The sequence below is a fragment of the Nelumbo lutea genome, chromosome 4 (assembly GCF_056320005.1).
Source record: "Nelumbo lutea isolate HS-2025 chromosome 4, American lotus-T2T, whole genome shotgun sequence".
Lineage (NCBI taxonomy): Eukaryota > Viridiplantae > Streptophyta > Magnoliopsida > Proteales > Nelumbonaceae > Nelumbo > Nelumbo lutea.
This window is the reverse complement of record NC_142687.1, coordinates 85,879,856-85,906,509: the sequence shown is the minus strand read 5'-3', so window position 1 is coordinate 85,906,509 and position 26,654 is coordinate 85,879,856. Positions and strand designations below refer to the sequence as shown.

The 26,654-nt window shown below is 36.9% G+C and overlaps 1 protein-coding gene across 33 annotated transcripts; it reads left to right on the top strand.

The window, feature by feature from the left end:
• The first annotated feature begins 5,855 nt into the window (after positions 1–5,855).
• LOC148861497 (ubiquitin-like-specific protease ESD4) lies at positions 5,856–26,003 on the top strand. Of its 33 annotated transcripts, none has more exons than XM_088986303.1 (11): positions 5,856–5,974; positions 6,097–6,214; positions 6,312–7,211; positions 7,293–7,372; positions 7,487–7,580; positions 7,706–7,804; positions 8,587–8,679; positions 8,782–8,901; positions 12,471–12,574; positions 15,786–15,858; positions 22,883–23,726. In XM_088986303.1, the coding sequence occupies exons 3-11, from the start codon at positions 6,363–6,365 to the stop codon at positions 22,976–22,978; spliced, it is 1,608 nt and encodes a 535-aa protein (XP_088842429.1). In that variant the 5' UTR covers positions 5,856–5,974; positions 6,097–6,214; positions 6,312–6,362; the 3' UTR covers positions 22,979–23,726. The 33 variants fall into 33 exon arrangements, 20 of the variants coding, with proteins under 20 accessions (XP_088842429.1, XP_088842432.1, XP_088842423.1 ...); XR_016113276.1 differs by lacking the exon at positions 22,883–23,726 and adding exons at positions 25,126–25,383; positions 25,629–26,003 and having other exon boundaries at positions 5,913–6,183; positions 6,301–7,211; XR_016113273.1 differs by lacking the exon at positions 22,883–23,726 and adding exons at positions 25,126–25,383; positions 25,629–26,003 and having other exon boundaries at positions 5,918–6,183.
• The last annotated feature ends 651 nt before the right edge of the window (positions 26,004–26,654 follow it).

The following is a 26,654-nucleotide window of genomic DNA, read 5'->3' as shown; positions in this document are numbered from 1 at the left end:
AGATCAATAGTTCAACTTTGAGGTCAAATGTATTAACATTTAATGTCATAAATAAATAATAAAATATAAAAGTACAAAAATGAAAAAAAAACATAAATGTTGCCAAAAATTCAGGCATATGTATAATATTAATTAATTATTATATTAAACAAAATGTAAGTGTGCCATATTTGAATTATTTTTACACATAAATATAAAATAAATATAGAAAAATTGAACACATCTATAATTCTATATTTACACTACTATTAAAAATATAAATAAGGTTGTAGAACATTTTTTAACTAAAATACTCATTTTTGAATTTAGTCTCTATTAGGCTTTCGATTCGCTGAACGATGTAAAAGTGAATTGTTGACTTTTTTTGAGATTTACATTGTTGTTCTTTGGTAGTCATCACTTATTATAGTGTAAAAGTGTAAATACAAGTTTCTATTGAGTTTTTAAAAGAAGATGAAATTTTTATATCGGTTTTGTCAGTGGTAACTTTCCATTTAATCTTGATGTAAAACTTGACCATAGTGAAGTTTTATACTCATTTGTGATGTAAAACAACATCACATCTAAACACTAGCGAAGAGCGTAAAACAACATCACATCCAAATGAAGCCATAAGAAAAAAATAATGACTGAACTTATATAATACATGCATACATACATACAAATTGAAATAAAAGGAAATAAATATTTGATTAAAATTTAAATATTTATATCAAATTCCCGTTAAACAAACTTTGGAGTTAGAGTCGGATTTTGACATAGACCTAATCGTGATCAGATTTAAAGTACGTGGGCCCATGCCTTCGAGGCCAGATTTGTCATGTATATGGGTAATTGGTTATTCATTACCACCCTCTCTATGCCATCCCACTGATTTGTGGGAGTAAGGGTGCAACTTGAGTGAGTCTAACTTGAGCTCAGACCCTAGCCCATAATTTTACATGGGCTGGGCTTAAATTTATTGTTATTGGGCCCAAAAGTCCAAGCTTTCAAATTTTTTTGGGTAAGGCTTAGGGGTGGCCACGAGCCGAGCTCTTCACGAGCTACTCGAGCTCGACTCAGTTTCAACCGAGCTTCGAGCTTGAGCTCAAGCCTAACTAAATACATATATTATTATTATTATTATTATTATTATTATTATTATTGTTATTATTATTATTATTGTTATTATTATTATTGTTATTATTATTGTTATTATTATTATTATTATTATTGTTATATATAAAATTATAGAAAATATTATATATAATATTTTTATTTTTATATATAACAATAATTAATTATTATAATTCTTAATTTTTTAAATATCAAATAAAAATATTTTTATATATAATTTTTTTTATTTTTATAAAACATTTTTCTCAAATCGAATTCGAGCTTACGAGATTTTGACTCGAGCCTTGTACTACCTTGGCGAGTTAAGCTTGAATAACTAGCTATTCGGCTCAGCTCAACTTGAATCAAACACTAGTTAGGCTCGGATCTAGCCCTTAGGAAACCTGAATCCAATTTGAGTGCAACCTGACCTTATCCCATCAGGGCAGTCTGATTATATATATTGTATATGTACATGTATAGACATATGCTTAATTATTTCTAACAACCATAAAGAAACAGAGATTTGCTTTTCTAATGTTTAGCCAAGTGGCACAAATTTCCCCAACTTCCTCCTAAATTGTCTCTAATTCCTGTTTATCTCCTAAATTATCTCTAACTCCTATTTATCTCTTAAGTTATCTCTAATTTAGTAGGGAGATTCTCTCCTAAACTATCTCTAATTCCTATTTATCCCCTCCCCCACTTTTTTATTTATATCTATCTAAAGAAAGTTTCAATTAAAAAAATATTAGAACTATTTATAACAAAATATTTAACATGACAAAATTTTAAACAGTTAAAATAACAAAATTATGTAATAAATTTAAAAAATCTTAAAAGTAGAAAAATAATTATAATAGAATTGATAATATTCATTACAAAATTAATAACGAATTATGTAATAATAGTACAATTATAATTTTATGGATTATTAAATTCAATAAATAATTATTATTTTAAGAATTTAAATAATAATAATATTATAATAACTAAATAATATTGTAAATAACTAATTTCACTTATATCAATTAATAATCATAGAAAATAACTATCAACAAAATTATATGCATATATTCATTATATATTTATATATACTATAATTAATATTTAATTTATTTTTAGTAATTATTTATTGTTTTTATAAATTTGCTTTAAATAATTGTTTATAAATGCATTTTTATTTTTGTTATTTAATAGAAAATTATCAATAATTATTGGAGATTAAACAACTATAATTTAACTTTTGAATTTTAATTTATCGTATTTATTGTATTTTTGTTATAAATTTATTTTTATAATTTATAGATTAATACTTAATAGAGATTAAACTATTATTTAAGATTACACTATTTATTGACAAATTTAGTATATCTTCATTATTTATTATATTTTTTTAATTTTTGTATTTTTATTATATATCTATTATATTTTCATTATAAACTTATTTTCAATGATTGTGTACATTTGCTATAAATTTTCAATAATTATTGGTGATTAAACTATTGCTATTTATTAGAGATTAGACTATAAATTTAGTTGAAATTATGAGTGTTCAATTCATTTGTAGGTTGTCTTGCCAACCTAATCGATCTGGTCAAGTCCTTAATTTGTCACTCAAAATCGATTGTTAGCGAAAACCCACCAACTCGGGTTGTATCAATTTAGGTATATTTTCGGTTTAGTTTCTTTGTTCAAAAGATTTAAACCTAAAAATTAACTTTAAGTTTCATAAATTGCAATGATATTATTAAAAAATAAATTACAAAAATTAAATCTATGATATAAAATATTTTAGACTAACAAATATGGGAATTGTCCTATTTTCCTGTATTATTAAATTTAAAATATAAAATATTAATATATATTTATTAAACCAAAGCCAATCTAAAATACTAGAAAACTGACCAACTCGGGTTTAGTTTGATTAGATTGTTTATTAAAAGGTTAAAATATAAAACAATTATATATCTTATGTATTTTTATTGTTTAACTTTCGCTTAACAAAGCAGGTCCTCGTCACCATGCCTCTCATTGCTCCATTATCCCCACCCTGCATTCTCTTTGACTTTCTCTCCTCTCCCCTTCCCACCACTCCCATTAAATCATGTCACCCAACCACCTAAAAATATTCCTATAATCTCTCTTCTAAGGTATCTCATTTAAACCAATGGGAAAGTATCATGTTGCCCCACTCCCTAATCAATTCCTAAAATGCATCCCCCCAATCTATATCCAATATCCCTCATTTAAAATATTCATATTAATTAATAAATAGTTAAATACGGTTAATATTTAATCCCAACCATATTCAGTGAGTATTAAATAATGTTATTACCAAAAGTTAATAAATGCGGTTAGTAAATTACCAAAAACTAAATATTCTTATTAGTACGGTTAGTAAATTACCAAAATTTAATAAATATTGTTATTAATTAACTCATTAACAACATTTTATATAAATTGAAAACTCTTTAACTAATTCCTATAAAATTGAGAATTATATTTAACAATTATCAAGAAGTATAAAATTTTAATTATTGTTATTATTATAATTAATAACCAAATACAAATGCGGGAACAAAATATTATAATGTTAGAAAAATGAAATTATTAATTAATTTATATTGAAAAATAAAACATAAATTAGTGTAATTTTGTTAGTAAACTACCAAATGAAAAATATATTTAATAACAATTTAAAAAAAAAATCAAATAATCCCCATAGTTACGCAAATGTAATAAAATTTTCAAAAATTTTCATAAAAACACATTTTCGTAAAATAATATTTTTGAAATTAAAAGATATAAAGTATTTGAAAGTTTATTTAAAATGCATTAAATAATTATTGAAAAATATTAGAATATTTTGTAAATTTTTGGAAAATTTATTACATTTAATAGATTTTGGAAAATCATTTAAAAATTATGTAATTGTTGGTAATTATTAAAGATAAATGACTGTGGGAAATGGAAAACTATAATTTGAACAAATAATTACACACATTTTATTAAGATAAATTAGTATAATATTGGAAAAAGGAAAATATTGGTTAGTTTATATTAGAAATTACAAGATAAATTAGTATAATTCTGTAAGTAAACCATTTAAAAATAAAATAATTTATTTAATAAAAATTTAAATAAATTTGAATCAATTTTCAAAATTACACAAGTACAATAATTTTTCCAAAACTTTCAAAAATTACATTTTTGAATATTAAAGACAATTTAGTGTACTTTTAGAAATTTACCATGTGGTTGGTACTCGATATATCCTTTTGATCATTTATATCATCAAATTGAATATTGGGTTGACGAGGACAATGTTTTCAAAATTGGATCAAGTTAGATGGTTAGACAGGAAAAATTGGGAACTAGACACTATTTCACCTTAAAACCGCTTTTTGTCAAAAAACTGTTTATTTGGTTAGCGAACCGTTGACTTGGGCGGTTGAACTGTTAACTCGGATAACAGTTTTTGGCCGTTTTTTGGTTTTTCTATTTTTTTTTTGTCAGAGCAAGTCATTCGTTTGGATCGAACAATTAGGCTGTTCAATCCTATAACGGTTCCTTATCTGGTCCAAAAAAAACCTTGGATGGGGAGTTGGTGCCTTGCCTTGAGCTTGGCTTGGTGTGTAGCATGGCCTGGTCCAAGGCCTAACCCATGGATCAGCCCAACCCATGGCATGGCATGGGCCCTTGTGGGCTCAAGCCGTGGGCCGTGCCAAACTGACCCCCCAAATTATCCTAGAGGAGAGAGGCATGGCCCGGAATGCCTTGTGCGCTAGCATGGCATGACTCGCACTTTGTGCCGGTCATATGCGGGTCGTGTCGTGTCAACCTAGCACGACCCAATTTACACCTCTACTTGAACCCACCCAATACTGGGAATGAGACAGGGGAATTCGAGGATTCTTCGTCATTGACGAGGAGTGGGGTGCTTTGCCCCTGAACTTGCCCGACATTGAGGAGTGGTTACCTTATCATGAACTTGCGTGACATTGGGGACAAGGCAGGGATGGGATAGAATGTCTTGATTATGGGGCAGGGAAAGGGATGGGTGCCCTGCCTTGAACCCACCACGTTATTATTCCTATATAATTGCTAATTATTAGTGGAATTAATAAGAATGTTAGTTTTTATAATTATTTTTATTCATTTAAAATTAATCAAAATTTTATTTAAAAATAATAAAAAGAATAAAAATTATTAAAACTACTATAAATGATTAATAAAACTAAATTTATTAAAAATATTTGTTCATATTCAATTAATAATAATTATTTTTTATAAATCAACATTAAATGAAAAAAAAAAAAATTAAATCTTTTAGATTTTTCCATACATTGCACGGGTCCCTGCTAGCAAGGTTCAAAATATTGATATGCTCGATACGCCCCTATCGGTGTATCAGGCAAATTAATACACATTTTGGAGCCGTTTTTTTAATTTTTTTTGCAACCAATTTAAGGGGGCCAGTTTAGGTCTCCTCTACCCCTTGAACCGGTCAGACCTTAGATATACTCACCATAAGGGCATATCAAAGGGGTCCCAAAATAATATGCATCGATCAATATGGGCCTATACGTGTGGATACTTTTAACCTTGCCTGCCAGTATATGCATAAACCTGACTCGAATTCGAATTCGAGTGCGGGCTGTGTTCGGGCTGAATAATTCAGATTTGACCTTGGAGTCGGGCTCGGCTTTTAGGCCGAATTCTTAGGATTTAGTGGGTTGAACCGTTGAACTAAAACCCGGCGCAGCCCGCACGACTCGCAACAACCCTAACCTGGGAGAGTTGGACGTACAAACGGAACTAATCGCTGCCCTTCTCGTTCCCAATTTCATTCAGAAGGCGGGAACGCGCCGCGGAGGTCCGTTCTGACTTCATAGCCCTAGTCCAAATTTGAGATTTCCAGTCTACCTGTTGTTCCTTTTTTCTCCTTCTTTCTTTTTCTTTTTTCTTTTTGGGTTTTATCTTCTCTAATTTCTACAGCATCATTGGGGCCTCGATTCTGACGATTTCACGTTCATTAGTCCGTCTGTCCAGTACTTGATCGAGAAATTTCTTCTAATTGCCTTTGTATATTCCGCTGCACTGAATCTCGAAGCACGTACAGTTACTGCAATTTAGCACACAAGTTTCACATTTGTTTGTTTTAGTTATTTAAATCTTCCGGTGGTTTTGATGGGATTTCAGCTTGTCGACAGGATTGGTTTCTAGGGCTTGTAGGGTGATGAACAGAACTTGCTGGAGCGGCCATGGGTGCTCTGACGAGCAATCGTAAGCGCGGTGATGGCTATTTCAGCTTAAGCCATCCTTTCTCGTCTCCCTATACCCCTGATTCCGACTGGCGTGTTGATCTTCATATATCAAAGAAGCCCAGAATTTCATCCACGCGTCTCAGTCCAGAACGGCCCTTATCGTTGACGAGCTCAGTATATAGACTTCGTCGTTACCCGGAATTGACTCAGAGTTTCCGGAGGGAAGTTCACGCTCCTTGTAGGAGGCCTAAGTTTGGTCTTCATTTATTAAGTTCTGGTAAAGAATCCTGGCAAGAGGGCAACCAAGGTAGCGGGAAACAAGAGTCGACTGATGAGATGGGGAATTTCTTGTCACGGCAATTGGAGAAGGCGAAAGTTAATGCACTGGGTGCCATAAAGAATCTTGTAAAGGAGAAGGAGGTGATAGGTGTGGAACCAGAATCTTCCAAGGATCTAACTTCCGAAGACTCGAGCATAGAAGAAATTGAAATATTAGATGATGGGCGAGCAGGACTCTCCGTCGTCTCGGACCAGACGCATCGTGAGTTCTATGGGGATGGATTCTTGCGGGAAGCTTACGCAAAGCTCCCGTGTTATAAGCTTCAGCATTCCTCATCGACGGTATCTGATAGGACTAATATAACTACACAAGTGGATGCAGCAGACAAGATGGATTCTCCATCTGTAAGTCATGGGGTGGAGGAGCAGGGGGAGCTTCCTCACAAAAAATTGCACAATTCGGCTGAGAAAAGGAATTCCAGGTTGAGTTTTTTAGGTTTTGAGATCCTATTAAACGTGAAAAAGTTGGCAGCGTTATCCTTGCATCGTCCATCAAAGAAATCAGAGGTATTATTTGCCCTGCTTTTCTAATTCTATTTTTGGTTCTTATGTCTCGTTGTACATCACAAATCATTAAATAATTGTCAGGCTCTGCTTCGGGAACCTTTTATTCCTCTTACTGACGCGGAAGAGGATCAAGTCTCCAGTGCACATTCCTTCTCTAATAGGTATGAAGGTGTTGGATATGGTACTTTTCTTTGATTTATGGTTGGATATTGGTACTTTCTCATCATATCTCGTAGCTTTTTGGCAGTGATGTTTTCCTTATTTCTACTCTGCAGGCGGAAAGCCTTAGTTACTCACGAGAATTCTAATATTGAGATTACTGGAGAAATTTTGCAGTGCTTGGGACCAGGCGCTTGGCTGAATGATGAGGTGTGTTTTAATTAAGCTCTTATATATGCAAATTATTAAAATGGTCTGACTACGCACTAGACATTGAATTGTGTAATAGAGTTGTTACATTGTTTCATAAATATGCATTTGCATTATTTTTGTAGGTCATAAATCTTTACCTTGAATTACTGAAGGAGAGGGAAAAAAGAGAACCAAAGAAGTTTTTGAAATGCCACTTTTTCAACACATTTTTCTATAAAAAGGTTGGTTAGTTTCTTCCTTTATTGATCGCCACCTTGTATCTCTGAGGCTTCATGTGAACGTCTTATTGCTGATGAACATGTTTGGAGATTATGTTGCATGGACTATTCTAAATGGATGAAGTAACTCTTGGGGTACATGTCTAATTCTGTTTCCTTTGGTAACTGTCAAAGGGCGTCTTTCTAAATAGTTATCAAGGAAACTCATTTTAGGATAACCCTCTAAATTACATCTTTAAAAGTTGGTACATCTTCAAAGTACTATTTTGGACTTGCCATTACTATCCTTCCTGACTGGAGAGCCATGCCATACGGCCCATACCATATGCTACCTTACCTAGAAAATTTTTTGGTAACAAAGATAACAAATTGCATTTCTCTTGAGCATTTCTATTGGCATAATTGTGTTAATTTACAAGATATCATGTGTTTGATATTATATGCAATTTTGTGTCGAGTTCTTATAGGTCTCTTTCCCCATTCCCTTTTCATATTGCCTGTTTGAGCTCCCTGAAATGTTGATTCCAACTGTCCAGACAACACTGCATGGGTAATGTTCTATCCATGAAAAGAGAACATTCTGATTTGCTGCTAAATCTTAAAATATTCATACATTAGTTCTGCCATTATTCCCTTTTTTAGACTATGTCTTCTGATTGCAGTTCATTGTTTTATCAGGATATGTAGTCTGACTGCAATTGATAGAGTTTGTTGATAATACTGATTGAAAGAAAAGGTTCACTGATATTTTGCTCTATGTGTGTGTATGTGGTTCTATCATCTAGTTGATTAGTGGGAGAAGTGGCTATGATTTCAAAGCTGTTAGAAGGTGGACTACTCAAAAGAAGATAGGGTACGGCCTTATTGAGTGTGACAAAGTAAAGCTATTTTCCCCTTCATAATGCTTATTGATTACCTGTTCAACTTGTTTGGTCAGACATGGCAATCATCTTTTGATTGGATTCACTAAACCTTTGCAGATATTTGTTCCAATTCATAAAGAGATACACTGGTGCTTAGCAGTTATCAATAAAAAGGATGAAAAGTTCCAATATCTTGATTCACTTCGAGGCGTGGATGGTCAAGTGCTAAATGTACTGGTATGTTTGGCAGGTGCATTTCATTCATGCATGTTATTCTTATGCTGTTATTTATTTATGCAGGGAATTCAGAACTATGGATTGTAATCCATTCTATCTTCTTATCTATCTTGCTTTCCCATCCTAGTATTATGTTTCCTTGTGCATTGTTTGTTGGTCCACCTCTTTCTTCATGTGACTCTTTTCTTGTGGCATGTTATGATCAAGGGTCAAAATTTCGATACAATACACCTTGTATTGGGTGTATCGTATTGTATCTTTTGGGTTCCGTAACACCTGTTTACAGGTGTTTCGGGAACCCTCTTTTTTAATAAAAAAAATATATAAACCTACCCAAAAACCGATTTTTGAAAAAAAAAGGTACAAAATTGCATGCTTTTTAGTACCGGTATGCCTCTGCCGGTACACGGGGGCTTGTTGATACTTTGAACCTTGGTTATGATTCAGAAATCCTTTGAGGCCTTTTCTTTTAGTAAGGAGTTAGTTTCTTTCTGCCACTTCTTATTTTTTCTTTATTTTTTGATCAGCAAGAAAATTGGATTATACTAAACTGATAATCTGGATATTACAAGGATATGGTGTATCCACCCATAAGGATTCATTTCAATCCCATTTCAGGAATAAGATTTACAATGGTGCCCAAAACATTTGTTGCCTATATGCCCCTTGCTTTGCAAGAGTGTTGGCCATCCCATTTGCTGTCCTTCTTACCCACTTAGAGGTTATGTTCAGCTCCTATGTGATGCTCTCTATTTCCCTAAATTCATGCCTATATACCCATGGTAATTTTCAGTTGCTTTGAATGGCAAAGAAACCATTTGATACTAGATACAACAAGAGACTAACATGAATAAAGACTTCAGTTTTTCACACTTATTTTAAAGAAGTATTCATGCAGTTTATTCCTTTTTGTTTGTGCGAAAAATACCAAAGATTAGGTCTGTATCCAGTCCACCCCTTCCATGACAGCATGACCCCAAATAGTCAGGATGAACATTGGTTAATGGTCCTTTTTTGGGGTGGGGGTGGTGGTAATAGGGGATTGATGTAAGATATGTGAGTTTTATAGGAGCCAAGTAGGTTTGGGATCTAGGGAACTGACTCAAGAAAGAAAACTTGCAGATGCAGGGTTTATTAGAGCAAGTTTGTATGCGCAACTTGATCTAAAAAGGATTTAGGTCAAAATTAGCAATTTGCCATTTTCCCCTGAAATTTGTGAAATTTCTGAAATTCAAGGAATTAAGTCTAGGAATGTAGATTTGTATATATATATATATATATTGTGTAAACTTTAGGATGAAGGACTGTAAGGGTTGACCAGATGTGGTAGGAATAGGATGCTGGGTAGGTTCTGTACAAAAAGTGAAAACTGACTTTCCTAAATCATCATCATCCAAGCCATATCCCAACTATATGGCGTGACTGGCGTCAGCTACCTGAATCTTGTTTTGTCATTCTGTTACATTCTCAAAAAAAAATCTAAATTAAAAAACAATACATATTTATGGACCTCAGGTGAGCTATTCTTGAACTAATATTAAGCAAAATTACAATACTGCCATTGGAAGTGGTTGTGGATTCTCAGATCCTCTGCTTTATTCTTAAGAAGTCAGTGATGATTCCTTGTCTATGGTATTGGTGGCAGATGGTAGATGATTTTAAGAGAATGAATCTTGTTTTTCATCACATCTTATGTGAAGGAAACAAAGTAACTGATGGACTTGTTGATCTTGCTTGCCATAGCCAATCTTCATATATTTTTGGTCAGTCGAACAATTGCTTACTCATATTCAAAGACTTCTCTGTGGTGATGGCCTCATTATTCCTTTCCTTCTAAGAACTTGAGTTTTTCTTTTATTTATTTTGTTTGGGGGTTTAAGGAATCCTTTTCTGTTTATGTTGCATATACATTATATTATTTGAAGGATCCCTTTGTATATAGATTTTCTTAGAGGGATAAGGCTTATATATCCCTCCCTCGTAGCTTTTTCTTTTGATATCAATAAAATCAATGACGACCACCTTTCACCAGGAGTAAGTAAAAAGCAGTACTGCCATTGGGTTCCTTTCTACCAAAGAAACATCTCTAACCCCTGTCCCTTTATCACTTCTATCTGGGTGTTTTTCTGTGATCTTTTTGGCTGCAGGTGGATCCCTCCCAAGGAGGTGGCGGAAATTTTCCGGCCCAACTTCCCAAGGCAATCAAAGAAAAGAGGAAGACTGATGTGAGAGTTACTAAGGCTGCAACTGTGTGGGTGGTCTGGGAGGAAAGAAACAACAGAATTTTCAATGGCAAAAATAGATCTGTAGAGTAGATTATTGAGACAATAAAAGTGAAGGTTGCATTCTGGATTAAAAACACGGAGTGCTTTCAGAATTTCACAGTGACTGATATTCTAAGAGCTTGGAAGGAGATAGCACAACCCTCTAGAATCAAAGACAGCATAATAATGGATTGGAAATCCCCACAAGGTAGTAAAGTTAAGCTGAATTTTGATGAAAGCTTGTTGGGCAATCCTGGTATGGCAGGTATTGGTGGGGCAATTAGAATTTTGGAGGACAGATTGCTAGCCTTTTACTCTGGGCCAATTGGTGTGGCTAACTCCATTAAAGCTGAATTATTGGTTTTACTACAAGGTCGTAGGATAGCTAAGCATTTGGGCCTGAGACAAGTTGAGGTCGAAGGGGATTTCAAAGTTATCATCTCTTGGGCAAGAAATAACACATATTCCATGGACTCTCAAGAATGCTTTCAAGGAAATAGAAAGGGCTGCAAGAGAGCTGAATGCTGAATTTAAGTGGGTTAGAAGAAGCACAAGTGGGCTAGCTGACTCCCTTGCTAAACAAGGGGTAGATAGGCAGTAATTGTTTTGGGCATCTTTGTAACATAGTGTCGGTGGTTGGGCTGATATTATGGTCATTAAATTAAACTTGTAATGTTTTTTTCACTTATTTCAATTTAATTTAATACAATATAAATTTTATCGATAAAAAAATACATCTCTAACTCCTAATGCAACCAACCATGTCAAATGAAATGTTAAAACATAATAATGACTCAACTAAGAAAGTCACCAGGCTAGAGTGTGCATATATGGTAAAATTACCAAAATATACCCTGTGGTAGAAAAATGCCAAAACCATAGAAAGGGATTGGATATTATATATAGGTTTTTTTATTGTTAACTTGAAACTTCATTGATTTATTAAAAAGAATGTGTAATTTATTGATTTATGAAAAAGAATGTATAACAAATATTTTGGGTGGTAGGCTAGCCCCATCTATCTAATCCCTGATTTTGTCATAACTTGTTTTACATTCAACCCCTGTGGGAAATAATTCCCCAGTACAAATTGCTTCTATTTACCCCCTTGTTTAGCCAGCTCTGTCTCCCCAGCCAAAAGTATGGTTTCTCTCGTGTCCATATATCCAAGGATCGGGAAGTGGATACTATATTAGCGAAATTATTGTTTATTTTGTTTTTGTCCGTATTAGAATTTGTAAGGCATTATGAACTTGCAAGGCTGAAGAAATATGCTTTTCTCTATTGTTGTATGTAATGTTTCAGGCTAGGTACTTTGTGGATGAAGTGAAGGATAAAAGTGGGAAAGAAATAGATGTGAGTTCTTGGAAGTATGAATATGTTGATGACCTTCCTGAACAGGAGAATGGGTATGTATGCTATTCCCAAACTTTGTCAATGTGAAATGAAGTAAATGGAAATTTTATTAGTGATAAGTTATAAAACAACAGAAATATTTGTAATAAAGTTGTGAACAGTATGAAGGTGATAAAATAAAAAAATCAAAAGCATACGCTTCAGAGAAAGAAAGCTTTTTTTTTTGGGGGGGGGGAGATTGGAAAATTTTTGAGAGGTCTGTATTTGGACTGGGACGGTTGGTTTATGATGCCTTATCACCTTAGGTTGCACTTTTCTGCTTTTCTTTTTAATGAATTCTCTTTTTTCTTTACTATAAAAAAGATTGGGAAAATTAATGCTGAAGTTTCACTCTTTACATTTTTTCTATTTGATCTTAGAAAAAGAATAAAGAAAACCATATATTATAAGCCATGATATTTGGTAACTTTAGATAACAAAAGAATTCAAAAGAAAGCAATATACACAAAGAAATCTCAGATAATATAACTGTAGGGTTTTTAGTTTTCTCATTGGCTATACAGTAAAAAGTGATGAGTCTCTCTCATCTCTCTCTCCCCCCTCTGGGCTTCCGTCTGAATAATGCAAGTTTTGAATTTTGAAATGAAATGAAAAGTGAGGAGTGGGGAATGGGAAATGGATTCCAAGACAGAATTGATTAAAGTTCCAAGGAGTGAACAGTATATTCCGAATTGCTCTGCGATCTTGTTTGTGTTCCTCTATACTCCTTCCTAAGCTCCAGCTTAGCCAGTTAGCCCTCCTTAAAAAAAATCCTATTTTTTAACTTTTTAAATAAAAAATGTTATTTATAAAAAAAATAATGTGCAGAACAATCCTAGAAAACATGGTTGCTGTCTTACTATTTTGTGCAAAATAAAATAGAGTATGGTAAAGTTTTTTATGAATACGTTAGCAAATATATGAAACCTCCAAACTTGATTTCTTGGATAGAAATTATGAAGATGTTTCTGGTTAAATTTTCTCAAAAAAAGAAATTATGAAGACGTTACCACAAGGGGTTTTCAGGGTTGTTGTGGGATTGGGAGGGTTTTCCGGGACTCGAAAGGAAAGATCTTAGCGATATATTCAGGGCCACTAATAGATGGTAATGCATTGAAAGCAGGGATATGTGTTTACTCCATGGGCTAAAATTTGCTAAGCAATTTGGTTTCCACAACATGGAGGTGGAAGGGGACTCACAGGTGGTCATTTCATGGACAAGAGGTAGCTCCCAAGTCCCATGGGTCTATAGACATACTTTCCGGGAAATAGAAAGTATATCACGGGAGCTGAATGTTGTCTTTAAATGGGTGAGAAGATCAGCAAATGGGATGGCAGATGTATTAGCCAAACAAGGGACAACGAGGCACCAAATGTTCTGAGCAAAATTATAAATTATAAAGAGTGTCTCTAAGGTGGAAATTCCACCTTTTGTAATACTTGAAATTGATATTATTAAAACTTTCTTTCTTAATGATCAGAAAAAAAAAGACATTACCACAAGGGGCCGTTGCTTGGTGCAATGGTAAAATCTTGGGCTAACAAGTGCAGAACACAAGTTTGAGTCTGAGAGAGTTCGCTTTGTGTACCAGAAGAAAAGAAAAGGTTAGATCTGTCTCCAGTCCACCCTTCCAAAGTTCTAGGTCAGTATTGGGTAATGAGCATTTTATTACCAGGACAAAGAAAGCAACCATTGGCTTCTTCTGTATCTTTTATTTTTCATATTTATCCTTGTCTGAAGTTACAGTTTATTTCAAAAGAAATTTGGACTAGAAGAAATTGTTTATTTCATAGCTTGCTTTTCTAATTCTATTTAATTTGACTCAGCTACTTGATAACACTTCTGTTTTTTTTTTTTTTGATGAATAAAGTTGAAATTTTATTGATATAAAAAATAAATAACAGTTACAAGCATCCCAAGGAGAGGCGCGAGGTGCAGCCTCACACTTGAAGAAAAATCAGCAAGAGATTTATAACTGTGCCCAAAACAACTGATCCCTCATTACCCCTTGCTTGGCTAAAGAATCAGCCAAACAATTAGCTTCCCATCCCACCCATTGTATAATCAGATTCATATGTTGTGTTAGCCATTTGAACTTCTTCATTTCATCTCTATAATACCATTTTACTGAATCCGGATTCTTTATCCAGCCCACCACCACCTTAGAGTCCCTTTCTATCACAAAGTTTTCAACATTCATCTCTTTTGCTATCTGGACACCTTGTAATACTCCATATAACACACTTCTGTTTTTGTTTTTTTGAAGCAGTATCTTTTAAGAATCTTCCCTTCTATTTTATTTCATATTTCTGTTGAAGCAAGTGGTCCATTCTCAAGGCTTGCATATTTTACATTCTTGGAAAGCATTTTTGGTTGATCACATTTTGTGCCTATGGCTAATTTGTATTGACCATACATAATGCTGCTTACACATACAGCTTGGTGTCCTCTTGGTTTGATTTAGCTTAATAATAATAGACTCTTTGCCTACCTATTGGTGGTTGAACCAATACAATTATCCCTATAAGATACTTTTTATCCATGTATTAATGGCTGAATCAATAACCAATCTTGGTTTTGTTAAACAATTATTTACGACTCAACTAACCAAAAAAAAGGACCAAGACTCGAATGGCTGTGGATTTGAGAAGGGGCATAACAGTGGATAGTTCTTTATGTCTTCTCTGTGAAGTGGAGCAAGAGTCAAGCAATCATTTGTTCATTCAATGTGAATACACTACCAGGGTTTGGTCTCATTTTATGAAGGCTACAGTGGAAAGGATACTGCCCTTTTCCTGTTATTGATTTGATGAGGGGGATGGCACGTGAGGGGTATGAACAAAGTGGGCAAGGCAGTAAGGGCCATCCATGCTGTAGCTATTATCTGGGCATGGTTTGAAAGAAATGATTGAAGTCAACTAAGGATATAATCTATCTCTTTTTTGTCTTAATCAGGGACTGGCTTTTTGTAAGCAAATGGAGAGTAAAATCTTTATTTTTTTTTTGTGTCTATAGAGTTTTTTTGCTGTACTTAATGGGCTTGATGTACAGAATCTCTTTGTACTTGGTTGTTTGTAGTTATACTTAGTACAATACAATGCCTTGTCTTTTTCAAAAAGAAAAAGATAAAATGCTGTGGATTTTCTTTCTTGATATTGCTTTCTGTTGTGGATTTGCATCTGTTCATCAGGGTGTAAGTGAAAGACTTTTCTGCTCCGTGACAGGTGGGACTGTGGTATGTTCATGATCAAATATGCTGATTTCTACAGCAGAGGTATAGGGCTATATTTCAAGCAGGTAAATTTCTTTTAATGCATGGCTATTTGCATGGCTTCTTGTGTTTCCATCACGTATATAAAGTACAGGTTTCCTAGATTAGTCATTTGGGGAAGAGATCTACATTACAGGAACTTCATGCATGACTGCATAGTTGATGACTCGAAAATGGAAATTGTGTTTCCTTGTCTGGGATGAGCTAATTTCACGGTGGCAGTTAACTGCTACTGGCTGGAGCTACTCCCTTGAATGAAAGCCACTTGAAAAAAGTTCCAATTAATGTACGATTATGCCACTTGATGATAAAAGATTGTAGGATAATGCCATTGATGTGTATTGGGGGAGTAAACCCTTGGCCTCTCCTGGGTTTCCCTATGGCCAAGGGCATTCCAAATTGGCCCTGTTATTGTTTCCATAGGCCGTGGGATGGATTGTATAAGGAGGATTGGAGGAAGCTGAGGTATCATTTGGAGAAGAACTTCACAGTAGTTGGAAGATGGCTGCCTGAGGTATCAATTGAAGCGAAGAGCTTTAAGTTTGAAGAAGTAAATGGTGTCTTGAAGGTCAGAGAGAGTAACAGGGCGACAATTTTGTTAACGAAGGAGGCCATAGTATGGGTGAAAGGTTTTGTTGATGGTGCTGTTAATTCATGCAAGGAGGATGTTTGGACAAACTCCTTGTCAGTTCCTGGCAAGACCTTTGCAATTGAATTGAGAAGGAACAACAAAGGTTGGTTTATAACAGTGATTGAGTTTTTTTTGGAAGAAATGGAAAACAAATGGTTTGTGTGATAGAAGGGAAAAGGCAGTGGGTGGTTGGCTTTTGTGGGGGAGTTGCAGTCCTTTCTTGTTGCCTCGGCTAGAAAGAAGTCAGAGGAAGTGAAGGCATCTGGTCTGAAACCCAAGGATCAAGGAAGGAAGACTCTGGAGGAGGGAGATATGGTGGAGACTACAGGGAGTGTAAGAATGCAAGGCTTTGGGCCTCTGGGCGTGGTGGTTGCATGCTCGTCTAATCACCAGAGAATATGGGTAGGAGCAGGGACGGATGAATGGAAAAAAAGAATGGTATTAGTGGCTGATAAGGGAGTTAGAGATTGGAAGGAAGTATTGAATGCAGTTGCAGGGGAGATAGGCATTGGTAATGAAGCAATGATTTTCCCGTTTACAGAAACTAAGGCCGTTCTTGATGTAGGCGACCAGGAGTTAAGCTTCAAAGCAGTGGTTGTGGATGGAGGCATTATACAGGTCCAGAACTGGAGCCCAAGTTGTAATGAAGTTGCAGTTCAAGATGGATGCACCCGGCTGAAGTTTATTGGTCTTCCTTTCAACCTCTGGCGAGACTCTGTTCTTGAACATATTGTTCAGAGCTTCGAAGGGGTGCTTTTGCAGACTGGCAAAAGTCATCTGGGTGCCGTGGAGATTAAGGCCGCCAGAATCAAACATGAGAAATTGCCCAGGCTCTTTGAAATTTGTTCAGATGGTGTGTGGTATAAGGTGTGGGTGGCATCAGAAGTTGAGCAGTCATGTTGGGGAAGGTTTCCCAAGGTTGAAGACGAAGCTGAGTTGGCAGGGTGGTGGACACGTGGAGGAAAGATAGTGGGATGCAAAAAGGAAATGTAGGGAGGAACTAATAAGGCATTTAATCAGTCGTCTGGGGTATTCCAAACGACTCGCATGCCTGTAAAGGAAATAAATTCGAATTCATTTGAATTAATCAATGTCAGGGCGCACCTCTTTTCCTTTGTTGATGTGGCGAAGAAGCTTAAAGGACAGAATAGGCAAAATGCATGGTTCGAGCCGCTTAAAATGATGGGCGGGTTGACCATTAAACCGGGAGGCATTTTAAGTGACACACGTGGGTCGGAACAAGGGTTTGTAATAGGCAGCGATGGTAGATAAAAAATTCGGTCTATCATCTTCTTCATTCGCGAGTTTTGCTGATGAGAAGTTGCAGTGGCGGAGAGAAGGCAAACAGGGTGGTTTGCAATGGATACCTTACGGAAATCTGCAGAATCATACCTCAGTGCAATGTTTCTCAGAGAAATCGAATCCAAGGTATGCAAGAGAAAGAAATGAAGAGAGGGAGGAGGTGGACGAAGGCTGGGTGTGCTGTAGCGTAAACGACAAAGATTTGGGTGAGAGTTCGGACGAAGGTACAAGCATCGGAAGTGTGAACGATGGTGGCGACTGTGATGTGGGTGAGATGGGTATGCTGAATTGTGCAAATCTTTTTCAGGGGGACTTAGAGGAGAAACAAATGTATAGTCCAGATGGCCAGGAAGGTCTGGTAGATGATGGAAGCAAGTTTGGGTCTTGTGAAGCAAATGGGGATAAAGAGAGTAGTCGGAATAACCCATTCCCAAGATTTCAGATTGTACAGGGTGCAAAAGAAGGGGATAACTGGGAGATCCTGAGGCAGAGTAGGAATATACTAATAAGGGTGAACCAAGGGTAGAGAGGAGAGTTTGCCATGTTGTCCAAAGGACAAAAATGCTTTTCAACCAACCCAGGGAGACAATTATTGACCAATCCTCTGAACAAGGAAGGAAGGCTGGGAATAATGTCCTGTGTACTTTTCCAACATGCCGATCAAACCCAGGTAATCATGTAAATTCTTTTTGTGCTACTAATGTTGCTTCTGTGTCCTATGTGCCAGATTCTGCTCCCATTCCAAGTTCAACAGCTCATGTATGTGTAGCCAGTCAAGATGGTGGGTCTTATAAAGGTATGGAGAAGGGATTGATGGATTGTGAGGAAATGGTGGAAGGAAGATATAGGAATGTATGTGTAGCCAGTCAAGATGGTGGGTCTTATAAAGGTATGGAGAAGGGATTGATGGATTGTGAGGAAATGGTGGAAGGAAGATATAGGAATGTGAAAGTATGGGAAATTATTGAAAAAATATTCAGTGAAGTTGAACAGAACATGACGAAGAGGAAGGATTTAGAGGAGAGAACAGGGGAGGGATCCGTTGAGAGGGGAGAAGGAGAGGAGGGGAGAAATGGAGAGGAATATATAGAGAGAGGATAGTGGTGGAGGGATCTAACAGAGAAGACATGATAGCAGACTTTGTGGGGAATTCAAAATAAAGGAGATAAGAGCTTCGAGGTAAAAGGAGATAGAAGGAAAGGGGGGAAGTAGTGGTGAGTTGAAGTAGGGAGCTAAGGAAGGAGTGAATATGAATATACTTAGTTGGAATGTGAGGGGCATAGGAAGTGCGACGAAAAGAGCTACGATCAAAGATGTAATAAAGAGGTATGACCCAAACATTGTTTTAATGCGGGAATCCAAGAGAATGGAGTTTAATAATAATAGATGGGCAAGAAGTGTTTGGAAAGCTAGAGCAATTAGTTGGGTGGTTGCTCTCTCTTGGGGTGCTTCAGGGAGGATAGTGACAATGTGGAAGAGGGATGTAGTTGAAGGATTGGAGGAACTAATTGGAAAATACTCAGTCTCACTGAAGTTCAAGCAGCAAGAGGATGGATTTGTGTGGGTGCTCACAAATGCTTATAGACCAAATGACTATAGAGAGAGAGAAGAATTATGGGAGGAGCTGGATGATATTAGAGGGCTATGAGATGGTCCTTGGTGTGTGGGGTGGGGACTTTAATGTGATAAGATTCAAGGAGGAAACCAATAATATCAATCAAAGAGTGACAACTAGTATGAGGAAGTTTAACTGGTTTGTGGATGCTTTTGAACTTAAAGAGATTCCCTTAGCCCATAAGACATTCACCTGGTCAAATCTCCAAGAAAGCTCCATATGATCCAACCTGTATAGGTTTCTGTTCTCTTTGGATTGGGAAGAACATTGGGGGAATTTAGACTCTAGGGTTCTTCTCAGATTGACCTTTGACCATTGGCCTATTGTGATATGTAAGGAGCAGAGGACCTTCCCCTTTTAGGTTTGAAAATATGTGGTTACTACATCCGGGGTTTACTAAAAGAGTAAGGGAGTGGTGGAGTGAATGCAACCCAATGGTGGAATGGGAAGGGATGGGATTCCATAAAAAATTACAATTTTTGAAAACAAAGATCAAGAAATGGAATCAATTGGAGTTTGGAAGGATTGAGGAAAGAAAGAGAACTTTGATGGACCAAATTGAGAGCTTAGATGTGAGGAAGAGAGGGGAGAGTTTGGAGAGGCAGCCAAGGTGTATAGAAGAAGTCTGAGAAGACAGTTAGAGGAATGCCTACCTTAGGAGGAAATAAGTTGGGGGCAAAAATCTAGATGTAAATGGCTGCAAGAGGGGGATAGGAATACCATGTTCTTTCATTCTCTAGCTAATGGAAGGAGAATGAGGAATTTTATTTCCAAATTGGAGGTGGATGGAGTTGAATTTACACACCAAGATGAGATTGCAGGGGCCTTTGTAGGGCATTTTAAATCTATCTTAAGGAGGTTTGTGAGTAGGGGGTGTGGGTGGAAGGTTTGGACTGGCCATATGTGGGGGTTGATAATAGGAGAAGATTGGAAAGAAGGTTTGAGTTGGAAGAAATTAAGGAGGCTGTTTTTTTTTTATGGATAGAACAAAAGCTCTAGGTCCAGGTGGGTTTACAATGGCTTTTTATTGGCCTATTGTGATATGTAAGGAGCAGAGGACCTTCCCCTTTTAGGTTTGAAAATATGTGGTTACTACATCCGGGGTTTACTAAAAGAGTAAGGGAGTGGTGGAGTGAATGCAATCCAATGGTGGAATGGGAAGGGATGGGATTCCATAAAAAATTACAATTTTTGAAAACAAAGATCAAGGAATGGAATCAATTGGAGTTTGGAAGGATTGAGGAAAGAAAGAGAACTTTGATGGACCAAATTGAGAGCTTAGATGTGAGGAAGAGAGGGGAGAGTTTGGAGAGGCAGCCAAGGTGCATAGAAGAAGTCTGAGAAGACAGTTAGAGGAATGCCTACCTTAGGAGGAAATAAGTTGGGGGCAAAAATCTAGATGTAAATGGCTGCAAGAGGGGGATAGGAATACCATGTTCTTTCATTCTCTAGCTAATGGAAGGAGAATGAGGAATTTTATTTCCAAATTGGAGGTGGATGGAGTTGAATTTACACACCAAGATGAGATTGCAGGGGCCTTTGTAGGGCATTTTAAATCTATCTTAAGGAGGTTTGTGAGTAGGGGGTGTGGGTGGAAGGTTTGGACTGGCCATATGTGGGGGTTGATAATAGGAGAAGATTGGAAAGAAGGTTTGAGTTGGAAGAAATTAAGGAGGCTGTTTTTTTTTATGGATAGAACAAAAGCTCTAGGTCCAGGTGGGTTTACAATGGCTTTTTATCAAGATTATTGGGATACTTTGAAGGATGATCTGCTGTTGGTGTTTGAGGAATTTCACAGGAAAGGAGTGGTTAACTCCGGTGTGAATTCCACCTTTTTAGCTGTGGTTCCAAAAAAAGAAAGATGCGTCCCACCAGAAGGACTTTAGGCCAATTAGTTTGGTAAATAGTTTGTATAAGATTCTGGCTAAGGTGCTATCTTTGAGATTGAAGGAAGTATTGCTAGATATCATTACACCAAATCAAGGAGCCTTTGTGTGTGGAAGACAAATTATTGACCAAATCCTAATTGCTCATGAGAGTGTTGAGATTTTCAAAAAGGATGTCTAGGGGTCTCATTAGAGGATGGAGAGTTGGAAGGGAGGAAACCCCCCTCACCCACCTATAGTTTGCAGAAGATACGATTTTGTTCTGTGAAGGAGGAAATTTGGGGTATATTAGGAACTTGAAACTGGTGGTATTACTTTTTGAATGAATGTTAAATTTGAAGGTGAACTTTGAGAAGTTGTGTAGTGGTTGTGAATTTGGAGGAAGAAACTAGGGAGAGTGTAGAAGTGCTAGGGTGTGAGGTCACAGGATGACTGTTGAACTACTTGGGATTGCCATTGGGTGACAACCCAAAGAGGGAGAGTTTCTGGAATCCGGTGGTGGAAAGGTTTGAGAAGAGACTTGCATCTTGGAAAAAGAACTATCTTTCACTTGGAGGTAGGATAACACTGATTAAGGCAACTCTAGCAAATTTACCCATCTATTTCCTTTCAGTGTTCAAAATCCCAGTAAAGGTTGCTAACAGGCTAGAAAAGATGATGAGAGACTTCCTTTGGGAACCGGGAGAGGAGAAGAGGGACCATAGGGTAAGCTGGAAGGTGGTGACCAGGAGTAAAAAACAATGGTGGTTTAGGGCTTGGGAACATTAGAGAAAGGAATTTGGCACTCTTGGGGAAATGTTTGTGGAGATTTCCACTAGAGAAGGAGAAATTATGGGCCAAAATAGTGGTAAGCATTCATGGGCTAGAGCTAAATGGATGGGATGCTGGAATTCTGGCTAGGACCACAAGCGCCTTGCCTTGGAAAGCCATTCATGACTTATTACAAGTTTTCTCCCCTTGTATCAGGTATTATTTGAACTCAAGTAACTCCATAAAATTCTGGGAACAAACTTGGGTGAGGAATGCACCTCTTAAGGACTAGTTTCCTTCCTCGTATGCACTTCCTGATTTTAAAAATGAGCCAGTTTCCTCCTTCTTGACCCCTTCCTCTTCTATTTCTGGGTTTGGTTGGAATTTGGGTCTTAGAAGGGCTGTGAGAGACTCTGACTTGGACAGTATTTCGAGTCTCCTCTTTCTTCTTGATAATGTTTTCTTGGACCCTACTAAGGATGACTCTAGAACCTGGACCCCCACCCCTACTGGTTTTTTCTCCTGTGCCTCTTTCTTTAAAGTTCTATGCCAGCCCTCCAATCCTGTAACCCCCCTTTCCCTGTTAATGAGGTTTGGTGTAAACCAATTCCTCCTAAGGTTGGTAGTTTTTGTTGGGAAGCTTTTCTAGAAAGATTCAACACTGGTGATCTACTCAAAAAGAAGAGACCCAATACTTGTTTGTCCCCTCATTGGTGTGTTCTTTGTAAAGTTGATGGGAAGATTGGTTTTCATCTTCTGGTGTCTTGCCAATTTGCAAAGTCTATTTGGGAGTGAACTTTATCTCTTTTTGGGTGTACTTGGACTCTTCCATCAAATTTGTAAAACCTTTTTGCTCATTTTTTCAGGTGGCATACGAAAAGGGGAAAGACTATTTGGAAAGGACTGAGGGCAGAAGTATGCTGATCTTTGTGGGAAGAAAGAAATTCCAAAATCTTCTCTGATGTAGAGAGAGGTGCTGAAGAGTTGAGGGCCCTGATTCACATAAGGGTTATTCAGTGGATGAAGTCCCTAGAGCTGTTCACAGAATAATAGATGACTTGCTGAGGAAGTGGGGTGAGATTGCTAGCTGTACCCAGATTAAAGTAGGGATGAGTGTGTCTTGGACTCCCCCACCTGTGGGTTTCATGAAACTAAACTTTGATGAAAGTAGCAAAGGGAACCCCGGACAATCAGGGATTGGGGGTGTCTTCAGGGATGAGAATGGGGTTGTTTTGGCCATGTTTTCAGGCCCAATTGGAGTGGGTGACTCTCTCAGAGCTGAGATCCACACAGTTTTGGAAGGTGTCCAGAAAGCTAGGGAGATGAAAATCAGAAAACTCATAATTGAAGGGGACTCGGAGGTGGTGGTTGGGTGGCTGAACAAAGAAGATAGCGGTTTATGGAGTTGTAGTAATTTGAAGAGCAAATTCAGATGGCTGGTTTGAGAAATGGAAGTTAAAATTAGTTGGGTAAAAAGATCAGCTAATTCTTTTGCTAATGGGCTAGCTAAACAAGAGGTGGATAGAGATGTCAAGTTCTGGGCAAAATTGTAATTTAACTTTCTTCTTTTTCTGTTCTCTCTCTCTCTTGTTTCCTCTCTTGGGGCTCTTGATGTAGCTGGAAGATAAGAAAGTTTGTCTTCCTCTCTGTAATTTATTGTGATAATTAATGAATTGTGTTATTGATAAAAAAGGATTGGAGGAAGCTGAAGTTATGCCAACTTTCTTACCACATGAAGAGATGGCATGAGTAGTCTACGAAACCTTCTCAGTTTGCCAGGTGCACAATGCTTTCCATGTCAGTGTTTTACATCCTACAAGTAGTTACTAAAGCTTTTCAAGTCGAAAGCCAAGACACAACCCCTTTGTGCCATTGCTGAGAGCAACATGGTGCAAATTTATAAGTTCTAACATGGATGGAGGGGTGGGTTGTGAAACAACTGCCCTGTACAATATCCAACAAGCAAATGATACATAGAGAATAACCCATTGCGTGTATAGATAATGGGTTTCATGTCATAGGAATATTAAACATGGAAGCCTAAGTGGGTGTTTAAATTGTAGCTATCTTCTTTTGACCATTTTATTTGTTGAAAGATCAACCTAATGGATATCTCACATATGGTGAAAAGAGAGGTATATGCTACCTGTAAGTGGTTCTGAAAATATCAACCTAAGTGGTTCTGAAAGTAAGCTGTAGTCTACAGTATCCAAATCTGACATACTGATATGAAATAGTTGCTGCTGGATAGGAAAACATGTTCTTGAAAAAATTGTTAGTTGAACTGATGCCGGAAGGAGAATGAGATAGAAGCAAATAGATTAATGCTGATTTGAGAAACTGATGCTGGAAACAGTGCAATGTATGTTTCTAGCGAAAGCAGAAAAAAATTAGCTGTTATGCCGAGAAAAAGGTATATTCATTTTTTATGGATTATTTTTCACTTTTTTATGGATAGATGATTCATTCTGGATATGGTTGCTGTAGGAGTCTGGGAAGACTGGTGAAACGGGAACTGAGACAGGATATGATGCAGAATGTTTGTGTAGGGCTTGTTCCATTAACTTAAATAGGACCATTGTGACTTGGGTCACAATCTTGCAACTATAAAACCTGATAAAATTTAAGCGAGAGAGCTACAATGCCTGTTGCTTTCATCTTCATTGTCTCTGTCCGCTGCTGACATCATTTCTGCTTTGGGTCATTGCACATTGGTAGAGCAGATGGTTGTGATTAAGAGGGAAGTGCAACTGATAAAAGGTGCCAAGGGGAAGGAGAGGAACATAGTGACCAAATAAATTGTACTACATGTATTTTTTGGGGAAAGGGGTGTACCAGCCCAAGCCTAATTAATGTCACAGTACTTCCACATCCTTAGATGATTACTAGTTGGTTCTGAAACTAAGGTTGCTGAAACGCACTTAACATTCCTTGCCTCTCTTTTCATTTATTGCTCCCCAAATATCACCCCTTGGATGTTCTCAATTATGTTCCTTGGGGCAATACCAAGTTAGACATTTTAATGAAAAACATGGATATTCTGCTTTAAGAAAAGTTAACAAACCTATGGGGTGAACTTGAATCCATGCCTACCTCTTTTATTTTGCAGGAACACATGCCATATTTTCGGAGGAGAACCGCCAAGGAGATTCTGAGATTAAAAGCTGAGTGATCCATGAAGATGAGCACCCAAGTTGATATCACCAAGCGCCTAACATATATAATGGCATCAATAGGGTAAGGAGAAGCGAAAAGTGATGAGCTCATCATGATAGGAGATGCCTTACTCCTGTTCAGTTGAGGTCCTGGAGTGACTTTCACGGGGTCTGAGATTCCACATGTGGTTCACTTGACTGCCTGCTACCTGGTAAGGCTTAATTATTGATGTAGAGGGTGGGATGGTGTGGATTGTATATTCTATGTATTTGTGAGAGTAATGGTGCCGGGAGGACGAATCTGATGTTGGAGAGGTAAATTGTCATGGGCGGCCTATGTTTTTGTTTTTGTTTTTTCTTTTCCTTTTCCTCGTATGATGATTTTTATTAAATTGTCTTCCACATTTTCCAGTCACTTGTGCAAGTTTCTGATTCTTGTTTTCTTGCCCATTTGTAGACGAGAGAGGACTCACTCAACTTTTGGGGTCTTGTTTTTAAAGACCGAGACTTTGCTTCGCGTTGCGGTCTACCGGGCTGTTTAAAACAGCTGGGAAGGCTATTTTCAATGCAGAAAATATCAAAAGTTTCATTTGGATCTTCCTGATTTTTTGGCATTTTCAGTCTTTTTGCACGCTCATCATTGGGTCTTTTGGTCTATGTGATACTGATAACAAACGGGGAAAAGCCATTTTTTTTGTCTTTTGAGCTTCTTGCAGACCGAAAGAAATGCCCAAAACCACCTCAATAATGTTGTCATCTTCTCAACCCCGGATAAACAAATAATATTGTCGGCTGATCCATTATGACAGCATGGATTTTCCCTTATTGCAAAGACGATTTCAAGATGCGCATCCCAATATGCTTTGGAGGCCAAGTTCAAAATATTTAAATGCATCGGTGCATGTCGTATGGCTGACCCAGATAGTCGGATTATTTGCAACAAAAATAGTTCAGGTCAAGGTTCTTACGACCGAACCGCACAACCAACTGTTCGGGGTCCGGTTCATGGGTCAAACAGTCCAACCGTTTGAACTGAATGGACAGCCCGTTCTGACAAATGAAATAAAAAAATTAAAAAACATCTAAAAACTGTTGGATGCTTTGAATGGTTCAACCATCCGGGTCACTGGTTTACTGACCAAATCAATGGATTTTAGCCAAAAAGACGGGTCAGGTAAAATGCCTGACCGGTTTCCAGTTTTCTGGTCTGACCATATGGTCTAGTCCGGTTTTGAAAACCATGGTTCAGACAACTGATTTCATTTCACCCCTGAACCGCTTTTTGCCAAAAACCGTTAAATTGGTCAATGATCCACTGATTCAGGCAGTTGAACTGTTGACCCGAACAACAATTTCTAATTGTTTTTTTTGTTTTAATTATTATTTATTTTCAAATTGAAACAATCCATCCAGACAGGAGGATCGAACCACTGACCCAAAAACTGGTGACCAAAGCAGTTCTAATTTGGGTTGATTTCTAAAA

Bases quoted from the DNA above. Each gene is read 5' to 3' on its own strand.
- LOC148861497 (XM_088986303.1), top strand. From the start codon at position 6,363: ATGGGTGCTCTGACGAGCAATCGTAAGCGCGGTGATGGCTATTTCAGC. The intron at 8,680-8,781 runs GTAAAGCTATTT...AAACCTTTGCAG, and splicing joins GCCTTATTGAGTGTGACAAA to ATATTTGTTCCAATTCATAA. The intron at 15,859-22,882 runs GTAAATTTCTTT...TCATTTTTTCAG, and splicing joins TAGGGCTATATTTCAAGCAG to GTGGCATACGAAAAGGGGAA.